Here is a 25,435-nt window from a genome sequence, read left to right as displayed (position 1 = left end):
GGCCCCGCCCTCGTGGTGTTCACAGTGTTCACTATCGTCACCGTGGTAACAGGGTTCTCAGTGTTCTGTGGCCGAAGAGCCGGCTGCGGCTGCGGGGCAGACTGAGTTCAGTCTCCTCTGTGAGCCGGTCTTCATTAGAGAGGAGTCGTGGGCTGTTCCGCAGGGAAGCGTCTCACCTGCTACCTGTCCATACGTGATGTCGGACAGGGCACTTTGGGGACCCCTGTCAGTGCTGTACACAGCCTTCACAGCCAAGCTGCTGGAGGTGATGATCCCTGTTCCCACGGAGGGACCCCAGTTCTGGCAGGCGGGTGGACGAGTTCTGAACGGAGTGGGTGCCCTGACCGACCTGGCCAAGGAAATGGAGCATGTCAGGACCGAGGCAGGCAGGATGTTGCTGTGCTATTTAGGGAGGCTAGTGGGAGTGTATTTGAAGTTTCATAACTTGATCATTTCTTACTGAACAGTTAGAAGTGACAGGCACTGTGTTGTGTTTAAAGCCACTATCCAAACACTGAGAGCCAGTGGGTCTTTTCCCAGTAACCCCTGGCACTGTTGGGGGATGGGGTCAGTATGGTAGTTAACTCGCGTCCTTGTAGAGGGCAGCAAAAGCAGCGTGGAGCAGGCAGGTGTTTAATGGACTATCTCCCAGGAAACATTTAAAATTAAGGCGCCAAGTTCTACAGAGAGCGGTTAAATTCAGGATTTATCTAGACCAGTTACCAGGAGCTATCTGACTTAGCATGTGTCCTTGTTTACATAAGAGTAGAATAAAATTAAAGTTTAAATTTTTAGAGGAATAACACATCCATGACCATCATACTGGTTTTATTTGCAGCCATGAAAGTTGATTACTTTTACTGGACTTAAATTTTTTGTCTTACGTGGGGTTTTTTTTGTTTTTGTTTTTGTTGTTTTAAGTAATAAAAACCACTTAATCAAGAGAAAAGTAAGATGCAGAGGGACTCTAGCCATGTGTTGGACAAAATGATGTGGCAGGGTCTCTGGTAACTGGAAATATATGCTCAATTTAAAGACATTTAGACTGGCAATACTTAAAAACACTACTAGTCAAACAAGAAATGAGACTGCCAACATCCTGTCTTTCTTGAAGCAGTAAAAGCTATTGAAGCTTTTTGAGGGGGTAGTTATCTGGTGGAGTTTGGCATAGAATTTCTATGGCTGACACTTTGTGAGTGCTTTATTGCAAATTTCTTTAAGGCTTCCCATTATTTCTAATATGTCTATTTCAGTTTGTTGCTACATTGCCTGATGATGTTCAGCCTGGGCCAGATTTCTATGGACTGCCATGGGAACCTGTACTTATAACAGCCTTCTTGGGAATTGTTTCATTTGGTGTATTCTTCTGGAGAACTGTCCTTGTTGTGAGTAAATTAATTTATACTTTAACTCATAAATGCAAAGGATGTTTTATAATCACTAGCACTTTTGTTTTTTATTTCAGTAACATAAATGCAAATTAATGATTATAGTTCAAGCTAACCTTATAAAATAGTGTAATCTTTGTGTTTTAGACTTAAGTGAACAAGATAACATGTATAAACTCAATTGGAAAAGTTCAATTTATGAATCCCTTATATCAAAACCTAAAGATTAAGGAAGAGGAGGGTGCACATATGCACTATTAGTAGAATTAGGAATTCATACAGCCACTCTGAAAAGTAGTTTAGTGATATGTATAAGAAGCCTTACAAATGGTCATATCCTTGTATATAGTATAATATCATGTCTAATTATCTGTCCTAAAGAAATTACCAATCATGCAGCAAAGATCATGTACAAGGGCATTCAGTGGAAAAGTACTTATTAGACTGAAAAGCTGTCACAACCTAAATGATCCCTATGGTAGGGGAATTGTTAAATTATTGTATATCCATATAATGGGATATAAGGTGTCTTTACATATTTCAAAGACATTGGGGCACAGAAAGTGCTCACAATTTAACGTGAAGTGGAATAAAGCAGAAACCAAGACTTTAAAGTATAGGTAAACTGGGTGTTATATAAAACACATATGTATACTCGCACACACACAGAAAAAATGCTACAAAGAAAGACAATAGAACGATAAAAAATTCTTATATCTACGAGATGAAGTAATTTTTCAGTTTTTTTCCCCTTACATATACAAGTGTTTCCCAGATTTTCTGATTTGATCATGTGCTCAGAAAATATCTTATTTGGAAATACAGATTATATGATTGTCAGACACTATTAAAATTTTGTATCCTTCTTTCTGTACAGAATTTGACTTTCAGACATATATATGTATGTATATGTGTGTGTACTCCTACATACTTTTTATTTTACTGTATGTCATTCTGCTTCACAGTTGTTTCACAGAATTGGGGGAAATTATTGTGTAAATGAACTGTGCAAATGAAAGGCTTTCATTTGAAACTTAACAGTTAAAGTGGCCAAAATCATTGACTGCAATTCTTTCTAAAACTGAGTACTTTATTGTTTTGTTAATTTCTTAATTATATTACATTGGACATAATATTGTTAATAAGTTTCCTCTCCTTGCCCAATTGATTGTAAAATCATTCCTTAAAGAAGGATTTCTTTTGCCTGGATTCTCTAGCCTCATGAGGTTTTTCCTCAGATAAAAGGAAAAAGGGAGAATAAAAGTGTGAACAGAAGGGGAAAAGGTGAAAACACTTTATATTTCCCAATCTTGTTTCTCCCATTTATAAAAACCCTAACACCTGTTTTGATTTGCACAAGGTTATGTAGTCTCTTTGCCCTGTTGCTTCTCAGCCTTAGCATTTGCCTTTTGCAAACCTGGTCCCTGCCTGACTTTTAGTTTGGGTGAAAGGGAGCAAAGGAAGCTTACTCTCTCATTAGCTAGGCTGTGACAGTACAGAAATAGTCATTTCTTTAAATGTTGGATTTTTCTGAATGCATTTTCCTAGAACAGCATTATTGTAACTGGTGTTGAGATAACATGGATGATTTTGTGGACTGGACTGACAATCCCATCACCATTTATAACATTTGAAAGGAGAAATGTATTTGGAGTTCTAAAGAAATGTAGTAGTATTTTATTAAAAATTAGTTACTGCTTAGATTTTATTATCCTGTAAATTTAGAGCTGTCTTCAGGGGGTGATTTAGTTTTTGCCCATTTGGAAGATGTTAGCTGTTATTTCTCTGGTCTTTTCTGCATTTTGCTCCAGCAGTCTTCCCTTCCCTTCCCTTTCAGATGTATGGTCACTGTTTATAGTGGACTGGGAAAATTAAACGATCTAACTCATGAGAAGTATTTCTTCTTCTTTTTTTCTTTTTTTCCTAAATGCCCTGTTTATTTGGCAGACAAGGTCCAGAAATGTAGACACAATTTGTAGGCTAAGAAATCTCTGTGGAGTTGTTACTTCACAAACTACACTTCACAAAAGCAGTAATGACAGCTTCTCGGCACATTAACCAGTCATCTTTTGTTTGAAAGTGAACACAGTGAGAATGGATTATAAGGCCTATTTCTCTAACTCACCATCAACTTCTTTTGCTCTAATCTTTAAGAACAAGTGGAGCCTTCACTTGATCAGAAACCTCCTTGCTGCCCAGCACCTCGACAATAGCAAGAACAAACTCAAAGTAGGTCCCAGGACCTCAGCTTGTAAGAATCAGGCCGTCCTTTTCCACATGATTCTGAATGGCTGTAATGACTTCCATTTATCGTTTTGTTTTTAGTAAGTGAGTGTGTTGTAACTTTGCTTTCAAAACCTGTTTCATGAGCCAACAGAGCAGTAGGACCTGCACAGATGGCAGCTATGAGGCCCTTCCTCTTTTCTCATTCCTTCAGTGTCTCTTTCACAGCAGCAGACTCAGATAAATTCTGTGCACCCAGATTACCTCTTGGACAACCATATTATATGGTCTCTCTTTTTTTGCATCTTTAACACAGGCATCAGGATGAATAACAGCATCACGGCTACACTGTACTGGGTCTTTTCCAGCCAGACCTGCAATGGTGACCCTAATCCCAACTCGTCTCATGACATCTACATGGATGACTGCCCCCTTTTCCTCTGCTCCCTTAGCCAGGATGACCAGAGCTCTTTTTGAAGCTCTGGTAATATTTTTAGGTCATGTTTTTTAAAGACCCAAACCTGACTGAAAGGAACCACACGCCCAGAAGTATTTCTAAATTCAGCCAATAGCCAACTTTGAATAAGATTTCAAAGATGTTTTCTGGTGAATGAAAGAGGCATATCTTAGTAGAAAGATTATGCCTTTAATTTTGTTTCATCAGAGTCTTTTGGAACAATCATTGTTTCTAGACCTCGTCTTGGTATTTTGGGTTATTAAATAAGTGATTTTAGGTAAATAAGCATTAGTATATTATGAAATGTTAGACATTTCTGTTGTTAAAATTCTGTTCATTTTGTAAGATTGGTGCTCATTTAATAGATATATAAACATATCTTTAGCTGAAAGGTATATTTACCTTAGTGCTTTTGTCTATCGAGACTATTTATGAAGTATCGCCACCAATTAAATTTGAAATTCTTTCTAACCTTTACTTTTTTCTTTATTCCTATGAATTCATTAGGCTGAGTCAAACCATTATTAAACTCTCACATGGTTATGATTTTTCACTGTTATATTACGAACTATATATTTTTATTAATAAAATGTTTAACATCAAATTTAATTTTATTTCTCTCTCTTCCAGGTAAAGAGTAGAGTTTATCAAGGTAAAATTATAGACTTATTTTGTCTTTTGTACTGTTTCCTCTGTATTGGTGTTTGTTATCAGTTTTATAGAAGCTAGAAGTAGATATAATGACTTCTTATGTCTGATTGACTTATTAGCCCCCAAAAGTTTTAGTTTTCCTGGGTTGCTAGGTTGGATGATGAAGTAGATGGTGGTAAACCCAACGGATAGGAGATGAGGAAGAATAAATTGGGGGGGGGGGGGTCGAGAGAAGATGATTAGTTTAATTTGGGGCAGCCTGAATTTAAATGTTGATGCAGTGCAGATTTATTGCAGGTGAACAACGTTCCTGTGCCAATGATTTTATCAATACATGTAACATTTATTAAACTAGATAATTTGAGGAATAGAAATATCAATCAATATCTTTGCATTTTCTTTCTGTTTCTCTCTGTAAATGACATGTATTTGAAGGGATCCCATTTTCTGAGAAGAAATCTGCTTCATGCAGAGAGGAACATCAAGCTATAACGTTTTAGTATATTTCCCATTTTTGTATATATTTAAACTAGAATCTCATTTAAATAACCATTCTATTATAAGAATGTTTTTCTTAAATTTTAATAATATTTTTATATCCTTATTGCTGTTAACTACAGATTGCTCTTTAAAAAGTCATAAAAGTTTTGAAAAGAAGTTCTTTTTCCTCATAGTGCCAAATAACATGTCTTTGCTGCTAATACATTGGGTAACAATTTTATTGAGTGACTAATTGATTTTTGCCCCCTTTTTAGTCACTGAACAGCAAATTTTTGACAAGGTGAAAAACATCACAAGAGAAAATAGAGAACTTGTTCAAAAGCTGTCAGATTATGAACAGAAGGTAAAATGATTTTTTTAGTTTTGTTCCCCATTGTTCTCGCTTGAATTATTTCTGCCTGTTTTATAGTTACTATAAATTTAGTTATTATAGTATTGTTAAATCATATTTTCTTATTATTTCCTACCAACCATTCAGATCTTAAGCAGTCATCATATGTGTAAAGCACTGCTTCCTTCTGTAAGGGGTCATTTATTTGGAAATAAGTTTTGGTAGAACTATAATTTATATTTTTGAATTCTGAACACTTTATTTTATATAGATCAAGGAATCAAAGAAATATATTCAAGAAACCAAGAAACAAAATATGCTTCTTCGTGATGAAGCGATTAAATATAAGGTAAAATTCCCTTCTTGGGATTACATTCTGAAAACGAAAGTAAAAGTAATGAGTAATTATTACCAATCTTAGTATCTTTTTTTGTAGGATAAAATCAAGACACTTGATAAAACTAGTAAAGTTCTGGATGACACAGCTAAAAGTCTTCGTGTTCTGTTAGGATCTGAGAGAGAACATACTGTCAGGAATCAGGACTTGGTAAGAGTTTTGCTGCTAAGTGTTACTGTAGTTTGGCTTTTAAAATATTTTGTGTACTGCATGAGTTGAACACGATATTTTCCATGCTGTTATCTAAAGTAAGAGAGGGAGTCAGAGAAGTTGAACCTACTTCTGTCCACTTTTGTGGAATTTTAAGGACTAATATAACTTAAAGTGGTTTTATGGAGGTATTTTTGTCCTCAGCTCTGGGTAATTTTCATATTACTTGGTTCTGTCCTCTGAAACATGTAGAGCAACTAAGAAACTGTAACTGTGATAACTGTAACAGTCCTTATATTTTGTTCTGTAAGTTCTTTTTCAGTAAACTTTTTACTTTAATTTTAGTATTACATGAAAGTTGCAAAGACAGTAGAGAGGGAGCTTGACCACCTAGGAAAGGTCGTCTTGCCAGGTTTTCCAGTATAAAATTACTCTTTTTCCACCTTTTATATACTGGACTCTTTGGAAGGAAGTTACCCACAGTCCAAGAGGGGAGAGTTATGCCCCACCTCCTTGAAGAGCCAGTATCTTCATAAATTGTTTGGAATTTCTCCTGTATGTGAAATTTATCTTTTCTCCCTCAAATCCTGCCATTTTTAATTCAGGCAAGAGAATTTTTAAACTGCCGTTGTGTTTGTTTGTTTGTTTTTTCTCTACCACTAGAAAAAAATTATTGATTTGTATTGGTTTACTTGAAAGTTTGTTCATTTTCTTTGCTTTCGCCTTTCTGTCTGGTCATCTACTACATTACCTCATAACCAGGAACGCTGTGGATGCCATAAAATATTTCTGCCCTCAATTATGTTTCCTCTTTCAGTTCTTGATTTTTCCCCTATGCCAAAACTGGTTCACATGCTTTGACCTGAAACATACAGGATGGCACTGGGATATGTTTTGTTATTGTTTCTTCTTTTTGGCATATATCCTCATGTTTCGACTAAAATCCTAACACATGTTTTGTGTTCTGTATCCACGTGGCAGATATTAGAAAACAGGAAATCTATAGAGAAGTTAAACAATGTTATCTCCATGAACGCTTCAGAATTTTCAGAGGTAAAGCTGACTACAATTCTTATGGAATAGTTAAAGTATGTTTTAGTTTTGTTGAGGAGCAAAAATTTGATGTGTGCTAAAATATGCAGAAAATGAAAACTACGTTATTTCTGGTTGGGAAAGTGTAACGTGTTTGTTTTTTGGAATTAATTCACTAATAGGAATGTTTTAACATTAGGTTCAAATTGCTCTTAAAGAAGATAAGCTTAGTGAAGAGAAGGTGAAGTCTGAATGCCACCGGGTTCAAGAAGAAAATGCTAGGCTTAAGAAGAAGAAAGAGCAGGTAAAAAAAAAAAAAAAAAGGATGTCCTAGGTCATGTAAACTAGACAACCGAATACCATTACCTCATGAATACTTTTTCTCAGATCAGCTTTTAAGGTCATGAATTGAGCATGCAGAATTCTGTTCTTAGATATGCAGAGTTAAAACTATGCTTCCAGAACTGAGTGCATGTCCACATTCTTATCTGTTCCAGAGTTCCTGTTCTTCTGTACAATTTATGATCAGAGTGTTTAGTCTTTGTCTTATCAAACATTAACCAACTACTAACTTGAGTAGCTTCAAAGGTGTAATAGATTGGCTTTTTAGACCAAAGAAGTAGGTATTTTTTAACCCTTCTTTGACTAGTTAACTGCTTCATTGGCCAAGGGAAGGTTACATAAACAGGAGTCTGGACTTGGGAGACGATAGGACATGCTCTCCCATTCGTACTGGAAATGAATTATTTGAATTGGCTGCAATTTTCTGAAGGATGCAGTGAACTGGATCAACTTGCTTGATACATCTGGTGTTCACGCTATAGCTCTGATCATTAACAGCACTCTCCCCTCTCCCTTAGCAAGGGTCTTAACCCATAATGACAGGTCAGGGAGGGGCTTAGTTTCTTACTTCCCAGTCTCATTCACATAGTTCTAGTGTCTTCAGTGCAGAAGCCCTAACCTGTGGGAATTCACGTGTTTTGACTTTTCAGTTGCAGCAGGAAATCAGAGACTGGAGTAAATCACATGCTGAACTCAGTGAGCAAATCAAATCATTTAAGAAGTCTCAGAAAGATTTAGAAGTAGCTCTTACTCACAAAGATGATAATATTAATGTAAGTTTGTTCCCATGAATACATGCTTAATTCTCATGAATTCTCATGAAATTTGCTGAATTAAAATTGAGAGACTCTTACGGATCCCCTTTTGCTTCTTTTCTAGGCTTTGACTAATTGCATTACACAGTTGAATCAGCTAGAGTATGAGTCTGAATCTGAGAGTCAAAATAAAGGAGGAAAGGAGTCAGATGAATTAGCAAATGGAGAGGTGGGAGGTAAGATCAGTCTCAGGAGGTTGGACCCCTTGTTCCTTCCTGTCTTTAATTTAGTACACTGATGCTGCTTCTCAGCTGGCAGAATTTCCTCTTAAGCTTTAGAGTCGTAGACACATATCATTGGATTTCTATATATTTCTGTTTGCATTGGGCAGAGGTGGTTTGCCTGGGGTGTGATTTAGCAATTGGAAAGCAAAGAACACTGAAGTTTTTTTTTTTTCCCATCCCATTGAGAACTAGTTAACATGCACTGGAACTGTACTGGTCATGTTTTATACCTCTAAGTATTGAACACATGCAATAGGAGAAACTTGTTGCCCAGCTTCATAGAGATGGCATATGATTTTAATACTCGTCTCTGTAGCTGTGTGGTTTTAAGGCTTACAACCAGTTTTAAGGGTACTGAAGTGGTTGGAGCTATAAACTAACTTAGGCTATGAGAGTGGAGGCTACAGGGTAGCAGTGTTTGCTGATGAGGAAAATGTTTCTAAACACAGTCTCCCAAGTTGGCTATTGCTTGCATTAGTGGTTGTTTTAAACTGCACCTGGTAACAGATTCGGGGGGAGAAGAGAGGAGTGACTCTTTCTAAAATAAGACACTTACCCAAGCAGAGATCTGAGAGAGAAGACAGAGCTTCATCTCAGATATTTCTTCTTGCTCAAAAACAGCATAGATAACATTTTTATTTTACATACTAGGAATTTATTTTTAAATTATACTTCTAATTCTCTTAAAAGTCAATTAGTCTCGTTAGTTCTGTTGGTTAATTTGGTTTTGTTGTTGTTGTTGTTGTTGTTGTTGTTGTTGTTGTTTTTAGTATTTGAACACGATAATTTTTTAGTTTTGCGGAAGTCAAGAAAATATAGAGTTAGAAAAGCAAGGGAAGAAAAAGCAATTAAAACCTTCTGTTTTTTAGGTAACCGGAATGAGAAAATGAAAACTCGAATTAAGCAGATGATGGATGTCTCTCAGGTATAATCCTTTTTCTAAAGTCACATAAGTTCTTGTGAATTCTTACGATGACTCACTTTTCAGAATACTTCTCTCTTCTGCACTTTTTAGACACAAACTACAATATCAGTACTTGAAGAGGATCTAAAACTCTTACAATTTAAGCTAAGAGCCTCCATGTCCACAAAATGGAATCTGCAAGGTAGGTTGCTTCTTGAAAAGAAACCACCACATATTGGAAAGATACAAAATATCATTGGGAAGACGAGGAATGGCTTTCTGCTTTGTTCTTCTCACCCCGTTCGGCTCTGCCTTCTCAACCACGTTCTGAAGTCCTTGTGCGCACATATAGAGCTCAACTGTTTTGTCCTTTACAGATGAAATAAAGCAATTAGAAAAGGACCGCAGTTCACTGCAGTCTGCCAAAGCTGGACTGAAGGATGAATGTAAAACCCTGAGGCAGAAAGTGGAGATTTTGAGTGAACTATACCAGCAGAATGAGACGGCTCTGCAAAAGTAAGATTTTCATTGTTACTTGTTAACACAATTGTCATGACTAAATATGTATACTAATGAAGATAATTTTATTTTAAAGATTATTTACGGTTTTTTCCATCTGTGATTGGTATGTGTTGTCTGTCCTTCTTTCCATTTTGTTTCCCATAACTTGCATTTTTCTTTCTGTTCTGACCAGGCATCAGCAATTGTTGCCTGTAATGCATGTGAGGGGCGCGGTTAACAGGTAGCAACAGTTACTGTTGCACACATGCTTCTTTTCTGAAGGTGCACACCCTGTCTGTAGTCCAACACTTACCCCGTTTGCCTTTCTTTGTGGTCAGTTATATAATTCTGATTAGTCTTACATTTGTTTTACTAGCTCTTGCTTTGATCTTTTCATATTCAAGGTGATTTGTATGACATGTTTTTTAGTAGAATATGAACTTCAAAAGGAATATTTAGTTATTGAAAGTATAGGACTTAATATAATCAAATATTCAGGCTAATCATGATGTAATTATGGTAAGGATGTTAGGAGTTTTGAATACAGAAATATCTGTTTGGTGTGTATATTTAGGTATTAATCTTTGAAATATACATCTCAAATTTGGAGCTAAGTGTCTCTCAAAAGATGTGTTTTTGAAGTATATTTTGAGGTTTTTCTCCACAAAACTATATGAATTCCTAAAAATAGCTTGTCTGTGGCATTGCTATTTGTGTTTAGTCTTATACTTTACTCAGTCTGGGAGAAGGCCTGTATTGCTGAATAAAGCTAACTTCTTAAAAATTGCTTGTACTGCCTGATGCCATTAAACACTGAAACCACACCATTAACTTTTCTCTAATTCTGCATTCATCAAGCAGCCAGTTTAGATTTCCAAATTTTGTTCAGGCCAGCCCTAACAATCTGGCCCACTTAAGAGAAACATTCCTCTTTTTATTACCTTTTCTAAGAATAAGCATGTCTCTGCCCTAATAGTAGTGTGAATCATGTAAGTGACAGTTTTTCTTCAGGACTCAGGCACTGTGGCACTATTTTATTCAGCTCCTCCAGCCTCCTTTCAGTCATCATGTTTGGTTTGTATTCTACTGTCCTCTCCCAAAGCCACTGTGTTAGTTCAGGCACATGTCATCTTTTCTGCCAGTCCCCTAACTAATCACCTGTCTTCAGTCTCCCTTTCTTATGCAACTTCCTCCACACTCTGCTTTTCTTGAAGCTGCAAGAGTGAACATTCTAAAGTACAAGTCTGACCATTTCATTATGTGCTTAAACTCTGTCAAAGATACCCCATTCTCTTCAGTATCAATGTTGGACTCCTCAGCAGGTATAGAGGATGCTCCCCTTACGTGGTCCTGAGCTGCCTCTCCAGGTCCATTTCCTGTAGCTCCTTCTGATGCTTCCTGACCTACAGCCACACACAGTACAGTCATCACACCACTCCATATTTAGGTTTGTGTGCGTACACAGTGTGGTGTTCACACAGTGATGAAATCACATAGCAATGCATTTCTCAGAATGTATCCCTGTTAACTGACACGTGACCATAGCTTAAAAGACCACAGAATTTACCTGCCAATCTCCTGCTTACTCAAATGTTTATGCTCCTTAAAATCTTTTCTGGAGGGAGTGCTGGCATAAATAGCCATAGACACTGGGTGAGTACTCATATTTTTCTCATAATGTAACTGCTAAATATGTGTTTGAGTTTAAATCTACATATTGTTATTTGCTTTCCGTTTGTTGGTTTGTACTGTGTTTCTTTTCTTCTTCCTTTTGAATTGTTTGAACATTTTTAATTATTCTCTTCCCTTGTTTAAGCTTGGTAGTTAGTTACAGGTCATCTTGCTCATCTTGTAATGACATTTCGGTCAATGGTAGACCACATGTATGATGGTAGGCCCACAGATTATAGATGTGTAGTAGGCGATAGCATTTAGGTTTGTGTGCATACACAGTCTGGTGTTCACACAGTGATGAAATCACATAGCAATGCATTTCTCAGAACGTATCCCTGTTAATTGACACGTGACCATAGCTTAAAAGACCACAGAATTTTATCCCAGACTTATCAAAAAGTCTGACATAAATTAATAGATTTTCCTCTTTCTGGGCTTTACCTCCTTCCTGACTTAGGTGCTTTTGTGCTAATGTATTTTAATGTTCTGTATACCTCAAGCTCCACAAGACATTTTCTTGTCTTTCATGGTGCTGTCCTGCCAATATTCATTCCATTTACACACATATTTATAGTCCCTGTAATTCTTTATTCACCTACATCTTTGGTTTTCCATTTGGGATCACTTTCATTCTACTGGAACATCCTTCAGTAACAGATTCCATGAATTTACCTTTGTATCAGATATCTTTACTTTGATTCCATTTTTAAAGGATCTTTCTGCTGGCTGTAGAATTTTTGGCAGTTATTTAATTTCACCACTTTAAATATAACCAATTGCTTATTTTCTGGTTTTAAAGTTTCCTTGAGGAATCTGTTATCATTCTTATTTCCCCTCTTGCAAATGTTTCGCCCCTGTCCTAGCACCTTAATTCACATTTCTTTTTGGTTTTCAGCAGTTTTATGGGGAGGTGCCTAAGTTTGGGGGTTTTGTTTTTCCCCTTTCTCTGTCTCTCTGTTGCATTTATGCTGCTTGGGTGATGAACACCTCTTGAATGTGGAGGTCTTTTTTTCTTTTTTTTAACGTATTAATTTTGCCTCATTTTGTCTTCTCCTGATATACCAATTAAACATGTCAGGCTTTTAAAAATTTATTTCCTCTCTCTCCTGCACTGTCAATTTGCTTCATTCTGGATGTTTTCTTTTGACCTGTCTTCCAATGTACTAAAATCTCACTTCAGTTATGAAACCTGCTGCTAAAGTCAGTCATTGAGTTCTTAATTTCAGTTACTACTATTCATTTTATAATTTCTTATCCTCTGCTGAAATTCTTCATCTTGACTTTCACTTCCCTGAATATGTAAGCCACAATAATTTTAAAATCTGTGTAAAAATAATTCCATTATGTGAAGCCGTTGAGTCCATTTCTCTTGTATTTTAGATTTTTGATCACATTGTCTTGTCTTGTGGAGTGCCTGGTCAGTTTAGATTGAGTGACAACTAGGATAATGATAATAGAAATTTAAGGCCTAGGATGGTGTGATCTTCCTACCAGAAATATTTGAGGTTATTTCAAGCAAGTCATCATCACCTAATCCAGTCAGCAGTTAAGGTCATTCAAAAATGTCACAGTTTCTTCAAAGGACAGTGTATTAACACTTTAATATTCCACGTATCCAGCACTTTCTAGTCTCAGCTCAAAGCCTAGGGCTTTTACTAGAGTTCCCCCATCACCAGCAGCCCAGAACTCCACCTCTTTTTTATCTGAACCTGAGATCTGTTGGAAGCTATGTTCAGTCTCCTTATCTCTCTGCACTGTCTTCAATGTGTGGATGAACCTAGGGGAAGAGTGGCTTAAAATTCCAGGCTTACTTGTAATTCTGAGATTACTTTTCCTAGTGGATCTTGGCCATACACATGTATCTTTCCTGCCTTATTAGCTCTAGATGTTCTAGTTGTTCTCAGACTAACAAATCCACTATTGGAAGCAAAATTCTCTCTGGTCTTTCTTCAAGTCTGAGTTTTTTCACATTTCTTACTAAACCAGAGTTAGGGAGGAGTTGTTCTGTTCTTATATATATCTTTTATACATTAAACTGTGAGCTCCTTTCTTTTAGTGTGGGGATAGTATTTCACCCATACTTTTATCTTAGCATCTTACAAGGTGACTGCTGTATTATAGCCACACGTAAAATATTTGCTGAAGTACTGAATGAACAGTTATAAAAAAATATGTAAACCTTTTTCTTTGGTGTTAGTAAACTTTTTTTACTATACCTCTTCTAATTTTGCTTTTGATTCATAGAAAGTTAACTTTCAATTTAACTATCTTGAATCAGAACTATGGGTAAAGAAGTACAAGGGTTACTAGAAAATAGCATTTTTAAACCAATAAATGTTGCTCCCTTTACAATCTGTGTTATAGTAGATTGACATCATGAACTTGAAGGTTATTAGGTTGAAACCAGTTTCCAGTAGATAACAGCCTGATTATGGAACCATTTGGATTCTTTTTCTGTTCAATAAACATTGCCAGTACTCAGATTGGCCTCTTTCCTTAATCATGATTCCATCGAAGTTGGTAGTAGGAGTTCCACATCTCACATGTGAAAATGTTCTACTGTTAATTGCATAGTTACATGACATGTTCCAAAGACTCTTTGGATGACGACCTTTATCATGTCTTGGTTTCAGAAATACTTCATCCATTACAAAATAAGAAAAGTAACTAGTGGTCTTTCCATGGTAGAAATAAGAGAAGTAATTCTCCCTTGCTTTACCCTAATAAGCTTAGCTATGCTAAGGTGACTCGTCTGGCTCTCCACACTGAAGTAAGGTGAGCTTTCTTCATCTCCAGCATAAGAGATTGCCCAGTGTTCTTACATCTGTTTCATTCATTAGTGAGCAGAGAATTATGAGTTAGAAAATGCAGGTGATTCTCAAAGAGGCCACAGTTTGATTTTTATCCCAAAATGGCAGGTTTGAATTGATTCCTATGACTTTGTATGTCTGTGTATTTTTGAGAGTAGGATGGGAATTGATATTTGAATAGAGATTTCAGCTAGACTGCTGGGAAGAAAGAGAAACACTTTCACTTGACAACCCATTTTATCTTAGGAAATTGAGTCAAAAAGAGTATGAGCGGCAAGAAAGGGAGCAGCAGCTGTCAACTGCACATGAGAAGGTGGTTTTGGCTGCAGAGGAAGTAAAAACTTACAAGTGAGTTCAGCTTCTAAAGGTGGTGTCAATGGCTAATGAAACTAATGTTAGCTTTTTTTATAACAATTTTTACATTGTGTAGAAGAAAATAATTGTCCAGAAGCATAAATGTGAGTGGGCACGAATACCTTCAGTTCACAAAAGAAAAATACTAAATTTTATAGCCAGTGCTGACAAGAATGTATATGAGGGAACTTGTTTCATGCAAACAGTTTAGGGGAGGGGGGGTATATAATGCAGTAATTCTTTAAGAGACAAATTTGTTATAGTATGTATCAAAAGCCATCAAAATTACTGATAGGGGCTGGCCTGATGGCGCACTGCTACAGTGCGCCACTTGGGAGCATGGCAACGCTCCCGCCGAGGGTTCGGATCCCACACACAGACCGGTTCCCGCTCACTGGCTGAGCGAGGTGCGGCCGCAACACCGAGGGTTGCGATCCCGTTGCCGGTCCCGGTCCGGTACGGGCGCGACACTGAGGGTTGCGATCCGTTGCCAGACATGAAAAAAGACAAAAAGGAAAAAATTAAAAAGTTACTGATAGATGCAGTAGTCATAACTCTCGGAAGTTTTCTGATAAAAGGGAGTAAAGAAAGCTTTATCAAGGAAGATATTAATAGGATTATTTGGGAACATATTGAAGAACATATAAGGAAACTATAATTCAACAACTGATAATCTCCATTGACTCAGAATTTCTAGCCATTAAATAATTAGGAAATTATGTGGCATTAGTTTTCATCATTGTTGTACTCTATTTATATAACCATGTAAATATGTGTTTATATGTATGGATGAAGTCTTTTAGGGTACAGTTGTTAAGAGTATAGGGAATGTGGCCAGATTGTTTGAATTTTTATCCACTTGTGCTTTAACTGGTAAAAACACGTGTAATTCTTAGGCGGAGAATTGAAGAAATGGAGGAAGAATTGCAGAAAACAGAGCACTCATTTAAAGACCAGGTAATAATTATACTGCCCTACAGTTGCAGGATTCTTTGGTATCAAATACAGACTCTTATACTGGCTATTATAATGAATTCCAAAACATATTTTTTGATGTATCTTTTCAGATTGCTGCTCAAGAAAAAAAAGTGCATGATAACTGGGTAAGATTTTCTTTCTTTTCTTTACTTTGTGTGTAATCTACCACAACTGAATTTAAATATATTTTCTCCAACAGCTAAAAGTTCGTGCTGCAGAAAGCGCTATAGCTGAAGAGAAAAGGGAAGCCGCTGACCTGAGACACAAGTAAGTGATTTTGATATCTCTATTTTCAATGCAGTTTAGTTTTTTGAAAGCTGTACTATGTAGTCTCTAATAAGAAATTGATTTCTATTTCATATTTAAGTCCATTCTTTCTGTATATTCAAGATTATTGGAAATAACTCAGAAGGTGGCACTGCTGCAAGAAGAACCTGTGATTGTGAAACCAATGCCAGGAAGACCAAACACACAAAACCCTCCACGGAGAGGTGGGAAACATTTTGTAGAAAGCAGCAATCTGTTTTTTGGTGTAGAGCATATGTAAATTACTTTTTATATTGTGGGTAATAGTTATGATGCCCTAGAAATAATCCCAACAACTTACCGAAGAAAAGAAAGGTCTTAAAGTGGTAACAAGACGCTGTCTTCTTCAGGTCCTCTGAGCCACAATGACTCGTTTGGCCCATCCCCTGTGAGTGGTGGAGAATGCTCCCCTCCACTGGCAGCAGAGCCACCTGGGAGGCCTCTCTCCACTACGCTCAACCGAAGAGATATGCCTAGAAGAGAATTTGGTGAGCATTCACATGTGACCCTGGAATAAACTGTTTCAAGAGTGCTCTTTGCCTCTTATTCAAGATTTCTAATGCAAATAACATTTTAGAATTTGGATCTTTCCAGTAGACAGAAGCAAAGTTCTTAATTTGTCTTGGTGGATAGTCTACTGCAAGATCTACTTTGGAACAGAAAGCATTTACTTATTATTTCTGTGGAGGTCCTTTTCTTGTTTTTTGTTTATTTTAACTTTTTACTGGGAAGTATAACCCTTCATCTTTAAATGTGAGATTCCTCTCCTGAATATTATAAAACTAGCCTTAAAACTTTATACTTCATGCAGCATATATACTTCTTTATATCATCACTATAACCTGAAATACTGTATTGGTTTTAAAAATCCTAAATATGTCTATAATGCTAGATAAGGTATTGAAGACAGATTATATAGTGAAAAACATCAACCTATAGAATTAGATCAAGCTTAAATGAAGTACAGGACCAGTGCTACTAATGTGCAGGGATTATTGCTGTTATTTCAATCCACAACAGTTCTTATTTTAATTCTTTAAGCCCGTGCATAAATTACAAGGGATTTCCCTTAGATTTATTGGGAGAACCGTTTTTAATGCCGCTTTCTAGGTAGAGTTGAACCCAGGTCTGTCCACAATTGGTTTATTTCTCCTGAAAAAATACATTCAAGGGCTCAGTTATCTCTTTCTCAAGTGTCAGTGGACAGGCCTCTGTCTCATCCTCAATGGTCTTCTGAGGTGTCTGGGAAATCCTCTGCCTCTGGTAAGGGACCTAAGTGTGTTCAAAGAGTCTAACATCATGGTGGAAGGTGAGTGGAGGATTTTTTCACAGGGTACAAGTCAAAATAAGTCTAAATTAGTACTCTGGCCTTTGACAGACCCAGGATCTGGTGCAGCTGCCGTGATGAACAGCAACTCAAGAAGCTCTTCCCCTTCTAAGGTGATGGATGAGGGCAAGGTAAATGCTGCAGCTGTTGTGAATTACAATCAGGTATTTCAGGAACATTCAGCTTTTCCTACAACACTCTCTCTTTTTCTCATCTCCTCTTTGTATGTACTTTTATTTGTTTTTTGAAAAGCAAACTGTTCCGCAAGAGTCTGAAGGCCCTTCAGTTCCCAGCATTACTTCTATGGCTGAGCATCCAGGAGCAGTAAGTACATAGAGGTCAAGGACTGGACTGGGCTTTTATTTTGTGTATTTCTGGAAAGGATATGAGGAGTACTGATGTACTTGGCTTTAAATTGCACTGCAGTACTGATCTCACCCTTGTCCTTGGTTTGGGAATGTTGCTGAAATCTGACTAGCTGGTTAGTTGTTTTTTCTCCTCTTGCCTGTTTTGGTTAGACAATTAACCTGTTCAGAGCATCTGCTATAATTGTAATTAACTTTAAAAAGGTGAAAAGTCATCATTTCAACTATATTGTGTGATTCAGTGTTGAATGCTCTTAGGCAAAGTAAATTCATTTTAAGTTACAAAACCCATCATTATTATATTTTCATTTGGAAGAGTGCTATTTAACAATTTCTCCACTTGTACATCATTTCAAATATATTGTGTGATTCAGTGTTGAATGCTCTTAGGCAAAGTAAATTCATTTTAAGTTGCAAAACACATCATTATTATATTTTCATTTGGAAGAGTGCTATTTAAAAATTTCTCCACTTGTACATCATTTCAACTATATTGTGTGGCTCAGTGTTGAATGCTCTTAGGCAAAGTAAATACATTTTAAGTTGCAAAACCCATCATTATTATATTTTCATTTGGAAGAGTACTATTTAAAATTTTCTCCACTTGTACAATAGGCAAAGCCCACTTTGTTTTTCAGTTTTTTTTAAAAGATGACCAGTAAGGGGATCTTAACTCTTGACTTGGTGTTGTCAGCACCACGCTCTCCAAGTGAGCTAACCAGCCATCCCTACATAGGGATCCGAACCCACGGCCTTGGTATTATCAGCACCACACTCTCCAAAGTGAGCCACGGGCCGGCCCTGGCAAAGCCTACTTTGAATGATCTGAAATTACAGGTTAATAACAGAAGAATGTTTGCTGCAACTGAAATAGTAGTGAAAATCTGTAATTACCTGTTGATTCCGTTCCCAGCAATGGCCTTAAATTATGTTCACATAACTGTATTCTCTTGTTACTTCTGTAGCTGTTATAGCTGGTAAGTCTTCTGATCATACCTCATAGTGCTTCTCTATGTTGAAATCAAAGTAAGTTTAAATATTTAGAGTTTCCAACCCAGTTTACCATAGGAAATGATTAGTCAGTATCTTAAAATATATAGCATTTCTAATGAACGAAGGTAAATATTAGAGCTGTGCCTGCCTAATTGTATATATAACATTGTTTCTGTTGGAAGATACTTCCGAGTTCCAGGGCAGAACTCCAGGAACACATATCTCTTGAGAGATCTCTTTATCCAAGGGAAGCTTGGGTAAGACCCAAAAGCCCTTTGAGGTGGAAGACTTTAGAGAGTGTAGAGACCCCTTTGTTAGAGAGGGGAAGTAGAGGTGGAAAAAGCAAGGGCTTGGAGGCAAACCTGGTATTGAATTCCAGCTTGGCCTCTTCCATGCTGGGGGACCTTCAGCAAATTATCTAAAACTCTGTTCTCTCATAATGAAAATAAGATGGTCATACTTAGAGATTTAGAGATCTGAGAATTCAAGATATAGGAAAGCCCTTTTGAAGGTACTCTGACTAGTAGCTATTAGGACATGCGTAGAGAATGGATTTTTCATTCCTTTTTATTCTCTGCATCCTTAATATGGAAATAAAGAGCTATTGTGGTGAATGGAGGGAGTGACTGCCTTACAGGTACATCACAGTGTGTATGGTATGACTTTTTCATTAATCAGGAGTCATCTCCATTGATATCCTTTGACAGTCCTCTTGCTTTTCCATTCCATTCGCAGGCACAAACAGTCACATGCTTACAGTGAGACCGTTCACTCCTGTGGCATCCCTATAACCTCTCTAAGCTGTCAGTGAGAACAAACGGGGGAGGGGTAGAATTTTGTTGCACTGATTCCGTTCTTTGGACAGGTGTCTGGCATCTGCTTCTTTGGGTTTTACCTTTTACTGGTGTTGGTGCTTTTGTCTGTCATACCGAAGTATTTTCAAAACTTGAATTCCTTCTATTCTGCAGGTTAATATGGCTCCTAAAGCCACCCCGCCTCCTTTTCCGGGGGTGCCTCCCATGAGCTGTCTGGTTGGAGGCCCCATCCCACCACCCATTCAATATGGACCACCTCCTCACCTCTGCGGGCCATTCGCTCAGCTCTGCGGGCCTTTCTGGCCTCGGCCATTTCCTCCACCATTCGGTACGATGATTTGAATAGTAGTAACTGACTTGTAAAGCATATTCATCTTTTCTCTCTGTTCTTCGCTAAAACAGTTGCTGTTGCAGGGCTTTGCAATACAAGGATAAAGCTGACTGAGTACATTTTAATTTTGGCTCAAGTTCTTAGGACACATGAAGTGCTACACAGTCTCCCTGTACTGAGATGGCAGCAGCTATCTCATCTAGACAAGGAAAGGAGCTAGTGATAGACAGAAATATTACTTCTGCAGCTATTTATTAAACACCCATGGCTATGTGCCAGGTTCTGCAATGGATAGAAAGGTGATTAAGACACATCCCTTAACTCAAGATGTCCTGTAGGTCACAGACACATAGATTCTACAACATAAAGCTTGTGATCACCCATAACAGAAGCATAAGAAATGGGTCACAGAACACAAAAGAAGGAAAGGTTAAGCTCACTCCTCACTTGGGAATAGATGAGAAGGAGTTTTTAAAGAGAAGGTAGGATGTAATAGCTATCCAGTGAACGATGCTGAATTTAGTTGGATGAAGCTAGAAGGTCTTCTCAAGCAGGGCAAGTAACTTGAATTTGATGGCGTATGTTAGTGCTATGCTGAACTCTTGCATGAATTTTTACAGCAGTAGACAATGGAGTTTCCTTTATCAAAATTTCTTTGTTGCAGAGAAGTCCTATTTCATAATCTGTCACTTTGGTATGGTATTATGGTATGTGCAAGTACAAAGTGAGCTCTTATGAGAAAAAGATGGCAAGATTGTATAGTGGAAAGAATGCAGGTGTGGAGCTAGGTAGAGCCATGTTTAAATCCTGCCTATGCTCCTTCGTGGCTGGCTGGCCAAAGGCATGTAACTTAAAAATGCTGAGTCTCGGTTTGCCTCATCTATAAAACCGGGATGCCAACACTTAACGTTGTAGGGTTGTTAGAAATTAGAGAATATATTAATGTACCTGGAATGATCTTAATTTAGACATGTTCCTAGGTATTTTTACATGACTGAATGTTTGTTTTCTAGGTCCTGGTATGCGTCCACCACTAGACTTAAGAGAATATGCACCAGGAGTTCCACCTGGAAGATGGGACCTGCCTTTTGACCCTCGGGGATTTGTACCAGGACACACACCATTAAGACCTTTCGGCTCTCTTGGCCCGAGAGAGTACTTTATTCCTGGTAGCCGATTACCACCCCCAACCCATGGCCCCCAGGATTACCCACCACCACCTGCTGCAAGAGACTTACTGCCTTCGAAGCAGAGCCTGTAACTATAACCCTTGACAATTAGTTGGGGGAAAAGTGGACTATACACTATTCATTACAGTAAAAGACTTCATTGGCTTCAAAATGCAGAAGTTCACTTTTATGCTAAAAATGTTTACTAAAAGATAACTAAACTTTATTTCTCCTCTTGCTGAAGTTCTCTGTAGTAATAGTTAATAAAGATTTGTTTTATTAATATTTCTCAAGTGTCTGTTTCATTTGATTACCATGTTACTTCTGACATTTGGGGAACATTTAAATCAAACTCTTCAGAATTAAAGATGGTGACTTGGCAGCACACTCCCTGTTGCTTACTGCTAAGGATTCAACCTAAAAGGCACCTGTGAATTCCCTCTGGCAGGTCCGAAACACAACACAGGGATGGGGCTGAGCAAACTCAGCAGCAGCATGAATCATTCCTTTTCTGGGGAAGAGAGAATGAAGGGAAGCCAGGAGTACTCCTTGGGTGGGAAAGTGGGCTCCAGCCTCCTGTCCCCCCACTGCCTGAGAGTAGTCATCACTCATGGTTGACACAGGAGCCCCTCTAGAGCCAAAATGAACTTGGGGTTATCTCTCTCAGTAGCATGGTAAGAGTTTACTCTTGTGCCACTTAGTGACACATCAATGTTTTTCTTCACCTTACAGGAGACAGATTTTGTTTGTTTTAATGCAGGAAGAGACGATTTTGATAATTATAATGTAGAACTTTTAGGGTCTTTGGAATTATACAAGTCTGCAACTGGAGATTCTGAGAAAGCTGTAGAAAAAACTTCTCTGCATGTGCATGTGGAAAAAACTCCTGATGTATCTAAGGAAAATGAACCTGAATCTAAACAAGAAGAAGCCAACTCAGGGGAAAACAAGCGTGTTTCTAGAAAACACTAATGATCTCAAGGAATGGTTTATAGCTGAGAGGAACCATGCAAACAGTCAAATGGGCGATTCTAAGGGAGAGCAGTCTTTGTTTGAACCTCTTGAAGAAATGCTGCAAGATCAATTAAAAGTGCCACAAAGTGAAAACAACAAAACCAGCAATAGTTCTCAACTTTTGAGTGAACAGGAGAAGATTGATGCTTATAAACTTTTGCAAAAGGACATGACTCTGGACTTGAAAACCAAATTTGGCTCAACTGCTGATGCACTTGTATCTGACGATGAGACAACCAGACTTGTTACTTATTTAGAAGATAATTTTGATGAGGAATTGGATGCTAAGTATTACGCATTTGAAAAAGAAGAGGAAAATAAAGAAAACTTTGATGAGCTACCATTACTAAAATTTACAAGTGAAGAAGATATGAAAACTCCAGTGAAGTCTGGAGTTGAGAAATATTCAACAAATAAAGAGCAGAATTCAAATGGAGAGCATAAGGTTGAGATAACTCTGCCTCCTGCCATCAAAAATGTTAATAAAAATATACTAACAACTTGGGGGGATACTATCTTCTCTATTGTCACAGGAGGTGAAGAGAAAACAGGTGTGATGGATTTAGAGAGTCCTTCTTCAGAGGAAGAAAAGGAAGATGATGACTCATTCATCCCAGATAGCAAACAGGAGACACCAAGATCAGCCATAGAATATACTGACCCTGAAAATGTAGAAGACGGTCTTTTGATTGTAGAAGTCCCTGAAAGAAATAATAGAAAGACCCAGAAGTGGACACAGAACTTCACATTAGAGGCAAAAGGAGGGAAGTTCAAGAACCTGAGAGGGGCCTGGTACAAAATGAGAGTGAATTAGACGGTGAGAGGCAGGAGGAGATGGCTGTGCACAGCTCTACTCCAGACAGTAACCCTGACTCTTTATTAGCTGCTGCAAAGGGTAAAGACATATTAAAATCCGCCTCTGGTGACAAAGAAAATGACCAGAAACGAGCAACTATTCATGTCTCAGAAGGCACACACCACTTAGAAAAGCATGGGGACCAGATTTTGGAAGGTGGCTCAGAGAGTGGATCTGTACATAACGCTGCAGGGAATCAAATGAATGAAGGAAAGATTAAACGGGAATCCTTGGACATTGTGCCACTTTTGGGAGATAATCCACATAAGGCATCCAGAGACAGTGTGGCAGAAGTGAATGTTTTGGTAAGTGAACCAGAACCACACGTGCCTTCAATGGAGCATCAACATGAGGAATTTAAAGAGGAAGTATTTCTTAAAACTCAAAATCAGCCTAGATTCTCCTCTTCAGATAAAATCGGTTTGCCGAGAGAACAGAAAGCAGAGGCTCCCTCTCCGGGAAGAAATCTTTCCGAGCAGCGAGGAAGAGCTGTGGCCGCTGCAGGCAGCGAGCGTGTGAGTGAGAAGACGAGGCCCGCTGTGGCAGAGGTCAGCGAGGACTCCTCCGGCATGCGGGAGGCAGACCAGACTGACAGCGCACGAGGGCCAGGTTTCCGTGCTGAAAATCCAGAAGCAGCAGAGTTTGACTATCCCCCTGAAGAGCTACTGGAAGAAGAAAATGCTGTCATTGCAAAACAGTCTAGAGAGAAGAGCCCTGGGACTCAAGACAGGCAGGCAGACGTAAATGTGCAAGTCGCCGAAAGAGCAATTTTAGGAACCATTAACCCTGATCTGGAAACTGAAGAAAACGAACAAGAAACCAGTAAGATTTGGGAAACTAAAGGAAAAAGTGAACCTGCGGCCGAAGGAGTAGACACAATAGGCAGGGACCCAGGCGGTATGGTGGTGGAAAAAGAAGACAGCCCTCTGGTAGATAAGAAAGCACAGAAACTGTCTGACGTAAGTGACTTCCCGGACAAGGAGAAAACTATTTGAGAGGCAGGAGGAGATGGCTGTGCACAGCTCTACTCCAGACAGTAACCTTGACTCTTTATTAGCTGCTGAAAAGGGTAAAGACATATTAAAATCTGCCTCTGGTGACAGAGAAAATGACCAAAAAGGAGCAGCTATTCATATCTCAGAAGGCACACACCACGGAGAAAAGCCTGGGGAGCAGATTTTGGAAGGTGGCTCAGAGAGTGGATCTGTACATAACGCTGCGGGGAATCAAATGAATGAAGAAAAGATTAAACGGGAATCCTTGGACATTGTGCCACGTTTGGGAGATAATCCACATAATGCATCCAGAGACAGTGTGGCAGAATTGAATGTTTTTGGTAAGTGAACCAGAACCACACATGCCTTCAGTGGAGCATCAACATGAGGAATTTAAAGAGGAAGTATTTCTTAAAACTCAAAATCAGCCTAGATTCTCCTCTCCAGATAAAATCAGTTTGCCAAGAGAACAGAAAGCAGAGGCTCCCTCTCTTGGAAGAAATCTTTCCGAGCAATGAGGAAGAGCTGTGGCTGCTGCAGACAGCAAGCGTGTGAGTGAGAAGACGAGGCCCGCTGCGGCAGAGGTCAGCGAGGACTCCTCTGGCATGCGGGAGGCAGACCAGACTGACGGCGCACGAGGGCCAGGATTCCATGCTGAAAATCCAGAAGCAGCAGAGACTGGAGGATGAAAATGCTGTCATTGCAAAAAAGTCTAGAGAGAAGAGCCCTGGGACTCAAGACAGGCAGGCAGACGTAAATGTGCAAGTCGCCAAAAGAGCAATTTTAGGAACCATTAACCCTGATCTGGAAACTGAAGAAAATGAACAAGAAACCAGTATGATTTGGGATACTAAAAGAAAAAGTGAACCTGTGGCCGAAAGAGTAGACACAATAGGCAGGGACCCAGGCAGTACGGTGGTGGAAAAAGAAGAAAGCCCTCTGGTAGATAAAGCACAGAAACCATCTGACATAAGTGACTTCCCGGACAAGGAGAAAACTAGGACTCCAGAGCTAGGCGAAGCATTTCAGAATAAAGATGCTCTCAAGAAAGACAACCCAGAGGAACCCCTCGGGGTTGCAGAGAAGCCTGGGGGAGAACTCTTAAAAGAGGACCACGAGGATATAGAGAAATTCATGGACACAGAATACCAGGGGTCTGTTTCTGAAGAACTTGAAGATGACCTGTCCCACTGGACTCCACATACACCTGCAGATGTACACATACATCAGCACAGTGACCATAGGGAGGACTTGCGTATAATAAGCAGCTTCTTTAAAGAAGAGCAGTCTTTGCAGCGGTTCCAGAAGTACTTCGATGTCCATGAGCTGGAAGCGATGCTACAAGAAATGTCACTAAAGCTGAAGTCAGCACAGCGGGAGAGCCTGCCGGACAACGTGGATAAAGTCCTACATAAAGTCTTCCGTGCTTCTGAGTCACAAATTCTGAATGTAGCAGAGAACATGCTCGATACACGTGTGTCCAAGAACAGAGATCTGGGAATGAAGGGAGATAATATATTTGAAGAGGCTGC

The 25,435-nt window shown here is 38.6% G+C and overlaps 2 protein-coding genes across 2 annotated transcripts in view; both read left to right on the top strand.

Moving 5' to 3' along the window:
• Nucleotides 1-21,574, top strand: LOC103603013 (melanoma inhibitory activity protein 3-like). Its single transcript, XM_008587482.1, has 22 exons — nucleotides 1-265; nucleotides 1,254-1,385; nucleotides 4,699-4,720; nucleotides 5,475-5,563; nucleotides 5,823-5,900; nucleotides 5,988-6,098; nucleotides 7,080-7,151; nucleotides 7,330-7,434; nucleotides 8,123-8,245; nucleotides 8,352-8,463; nucleotides 9,381-9,436; nucleotides 9,527-9,617; nucleotides 9,793-9,931; nucleotides 14,647-14,748; nucleotides 15,651-15,711; nucleotides 15,822-15,857; nucleotides 15,932-15,999; nucleotides 16,123-16,223; nucleotides 16,389-16,526; nucleotides 17,417-17,496; nucleotides 19,692-19,866; nucleotides 20,883-21,574. Exons 1-22 carry the CDS (start codon nucleotides 197-199, stop codon nucleotides 21,128-21,130), a joined length of 2,208 nt encoding a protein of 735 aa, XP_008585704.1. The 5' UTR covers nucleotides 1-196; the 3' UTR covers nucleotides 21,131-21,574.
• Nucleotides 21,575-21,741: 167 nt separating this feature from the next.
• LOC103603018 (melanoma inhibitory activity protein 3-like) overlaps nucleotides 21,742-25,435 on the top strand; it is a 34,847-nt gene continuing 31,153 nt past the window's right edge. The window contains 4 exon segments of the mRNA XM_008587486.1: nucleotides 21,742-21,985; nucleotides 21,987-22,770; nucleotides 22,773-23,888; nucleotides 24,894-25,430. Coding sequence (XP_008585708.1) covers nucleotides 21,750-21,985; nucleotides 21,987-22,770; nucleotides 22,773-23,888; nucleotides 24,894-25,430 — 2,673 coding nt within the window. The 5' untranslated portion in view covers nucleotides 21,742-21,749.

The sequence above is a fragment of the Galeopterus variegatus genome, unplaced genomic scaffold (genome assembly GCF_000696425.1).
Source record: "Galeopterus variegatus unplaced genomic scaffold, G_variegatus-3.0.2 Scaffold4401, whole genome shotgun sequence".
Classification (NCBI taxonomy): Eukaryota; Metazoa; Chordata; class Mammalia; order Dermoptera; family Cynocephalidae; genus Galeopterus; species Galeopterus variegatus.
The sequence above is the reverse complement of the archived record's forward strand: the minus strand, read 5'-3'. Positions and strand labels throughout refer to the sequence as shown.

What these genes read in the sequence shown, in the direction of transcription:
- LOC103603013 (XM_008587482.1), top strand. Translation starts at nt 197, where the DNA reads ATGTCGGACAGGGCACTTTGGGGACCCCTGTCAGTGCTGTACACAGCC. An exon ending in AGATGATGGATGTCTCTCAG is followed by an intron (nt 9,437 to 9,526) that starts GTATAATCCTTT and finishes TGCACTTTTTAG; the next exon opens with ACACAAACTACAATATCAGT. An exon ending in AATGAGACGGCTCTGCAAAA is followed by an intron (nt 9,932 to 14,646) that starts GTAAGATTTTCA and finishes ATTTTATCTTAG; the next exon opens with GAAATTGAGTCAAAAAGAGT.